Here is a 2,797-nt window from a genome sequence, read left to right on the forward strand (position 1 = left end):
TATATATATTCACTTATATTCATTCATACACGGAATATAAGTATATGAAGTACATATATACACATAAAAATTTACATATACAGCAAATAATGTTCATGCGCACATATACGAGTGCGTTCATGCCCACGAGACATAGAAAGAGTAATCTGATGCACGGAGCCGTTATTTGTCAATTGCACAGTTGTCGAACCGGGGAGGATACCGACTATACCTTAGGTCATATACATACTAAATTGACCCATACAATCACCGTCATAAATATCGTCGAACATCCATATATGACAGAGAGTTGCATCGGTAACGAGAATACACACACCAGTTGCTCTGGGTCAGGGCCCACACCGCTGCCAAGGACAGCATTGATAACAGACTGCAGACAGAATTGGGTCTTGCCGGCTCCAGACGGTCCAACTACTTCGGTAAGCGTACCACTTAGCAGTCCCCCTTTCAACTGTAGGAAACAACGTGTTAACGTAAAATACAATACTTGTACAGTGAAAGATCAACAAATGACTACAAGGTTGTGTGCGTTAACTCCCAGGACTTCACAATGCATATAGACAGTAGTCAAAGTCACAAACATCACATGCCTGTCTAAAGCCTTGTTTTAAACAAGAGTAAGGAATCACAACTCTGTCTAGAATACAGAGACTGCGAGTGTCATCATTGAGCTACTGGACATCCACATTCTAATAAACTATACTCTGTGCTAGAAAAGTTATATATCTAATCGTTAGTGTTTGATTCCCGGGGTGGAGTGTGCTGAGGAGGCCGGCAGAGATATGATGGTATATATACCTTACAGACAGGTATATAGTCAGATACTAATAGTCATTCTTGATCAAATATTCACTCCCTCAAGTATGCGCGCTCGTAAGAAGAAAAACATGATACCATGAATAGTCGATCACAGACACGCCCATTCGAGGTCACCTGCTGCAGATCGGTTGTGTCGCAGTTCATATTAATGCATAACGCGAGATCGTGAAAGTCAACACTACTAGTACTATTACCGTCTACCCGTGGAAACAGGGGAAAGCAGAGTACGATATACTACGTAATAGTTACCTCTTATCACGGTTGTGATGCTGACACTTACACATACACATAGAGCTAAAGCACATACATATAGAGTTAAAGCACATACATATAGAGCTAAAGGACGCCCCAGTAGCCTACTGACATAATTATCCTACCCACACAGAGTTTCCAAACCACGTAGCAGTATATACCCCTACGGTTCAGTACTACCGCCTGGGATAGGCCATAAACCTACTGACTATCATCACTCGTAAGACCTATCACTACTTACCTAAAGACACATTCCACCCCACTCCTGTACACACCTGTTCATCTAGTAGACCCAACCCAATGGGCAGGTAAGTTGTTTCCGCAAGCATAGTCGCAGCGTTCGTACCCTTTGGCATACTCGCCAATGCTATAGCGTTATAAACAGACTCAGCCACGTGGTAGTCGATATCAAGCTGGTCTATAAGCTCATACTTGGAGATACTCAACACGTCCGCACATGTATAGAACTTGTTGCGCTCTAATCGCGCGTGCACCGAGGGCCACTCGAAATTCACACGTTGGAGTTTACGGGTAGTCATGGTCTTTGGGATTGTAGTCAATGGTGGATACCCCTGGCATGTTCCTGAGATTCTATCACCACTAAAGTGTCTCTGCACCTACGATATGAAGCGCCTGATGTATAGCAAGGGTATTTAAATATTCAGGTACACAAGGGGAACTGTATGAGATGAGTCAATGAGAAGTAAGAATGAAAAACCTAAAAAGCCTAAACCCAAAAATAGCAAAACTCTAAAACCCTACGAAAAGGCGCCAAAATGATCGTGTGGCTTTTTTGGCGGGCTTATAGTTTGTACCCACGGCCACGGGCCACACCACTCGGCATAGAATAAAGGATGTTGATATTATTCAAGCACAAGTTTTAAAAGAGCTTAAATACTTCAATATACTTCGATGACAACAGGTAAATAAAGATTAGAATACATAGCAGGGATGCGATGGGCGTAGGTTGCTAGAGTATATGTTTATATGATACACGCACGCACATGCATACATATGGATATATTAAAATACAGTGGGCACACTCTTTCAATTTCACACACATTTGCATGCAATTGCCAACAAATAAATAACTAGCCAGCCTACTTGTGCCTGACGCTACATCTGCGTATAATAGTGCAAACACAGACAGGCGAGGTATTGAAACCGTACTTTATTGTTAGATACGGAAGCGCAAGTCAATATGGGACAGCAGAAGACTATGGCGGACTTCTTTGGCAAGGCTCCCCAAACAACAAAGAAAAATAGACGTGCTGTAAGTGAGGAGGCACCAGGACAGCAGAACAAGAAACCCAAAGTAGATGCCAACGCAGGTATGCATATGAATCTGATAGACTTATGCAGTTCATTTGTGTAGCGTGAGTGGTGAGATGTAGTAGGGTTATATCATGAAGTCTGTTGCAGAGTATGTATGCAAGATCTGTTGGTTCGTAGGCGTCAGTGAAAATCTTTCCCTTCAGACAGTACAAAAGGAGGCCCACTAATGATACCGGAGATCTCCAAAGGTATAAGAGCACGTACAGGAATGTCGACGAATAGGTGCAAATAGCAGTCGAAACTAGACGTTTCAAGTTGTTTGATAAGTATGTTAGGCTATCTGCTTTTGTACTACCGGTGTGATGAGAGCGGCTTACGCGTGACGCGATTTAAGTGATTGTACGATACATCAAGTTGCAAACAGCGAGACATTAAACGCATATAGGTGCAA

General features: G+C 42.6%; 1 protein-coding gene across 1 annotated transcript in view; it reads right to left on the minus strand.

Annotated features, from left to right (window-relative positions):
- The window catches only part of SARC_01049 (hypothetical protein), a gene marked incomplete at its 3' end in the record, with an annotated part of 3,618 nt that extends 1,933 nt beyond the window's left edge, over positions 1 to 1,685 (minus strand). Inside the window, exons 1-2 of the mRNA XM_014305244.1 lie at positions 1,347 to 1,685; positions 317 to 451 (exon numbers count right to left, since the gene is read on the minus strand). Of these exons, the coding sequence (XP_014160719.1) occupies positions 317 to 451; positions 1,347 to 1,610 (399 nt within the window). The 5' untranslated portion in view covers positions 1,611 to 1,685. The remainder of the gene's footprint in view (positions 1 to 316; positions 452 to 1,346) is intronic.
- Positions 1,686 to 2,797: the final 1,112 nt, after the last annotated feature.

This window comes from Sphaeroforma arctica, assembly GCF_001186125.1.
Source record: "Sphaeroforma arctica JP610 unplaced genomic scaffold supercont1.38, whole genome shotgun sequence".
Lineage (NCBI taxonomy): Eukaryota > Ichthyosporea > Ichthyophonida > Sphaeroforma > Sphaeroforma arctica.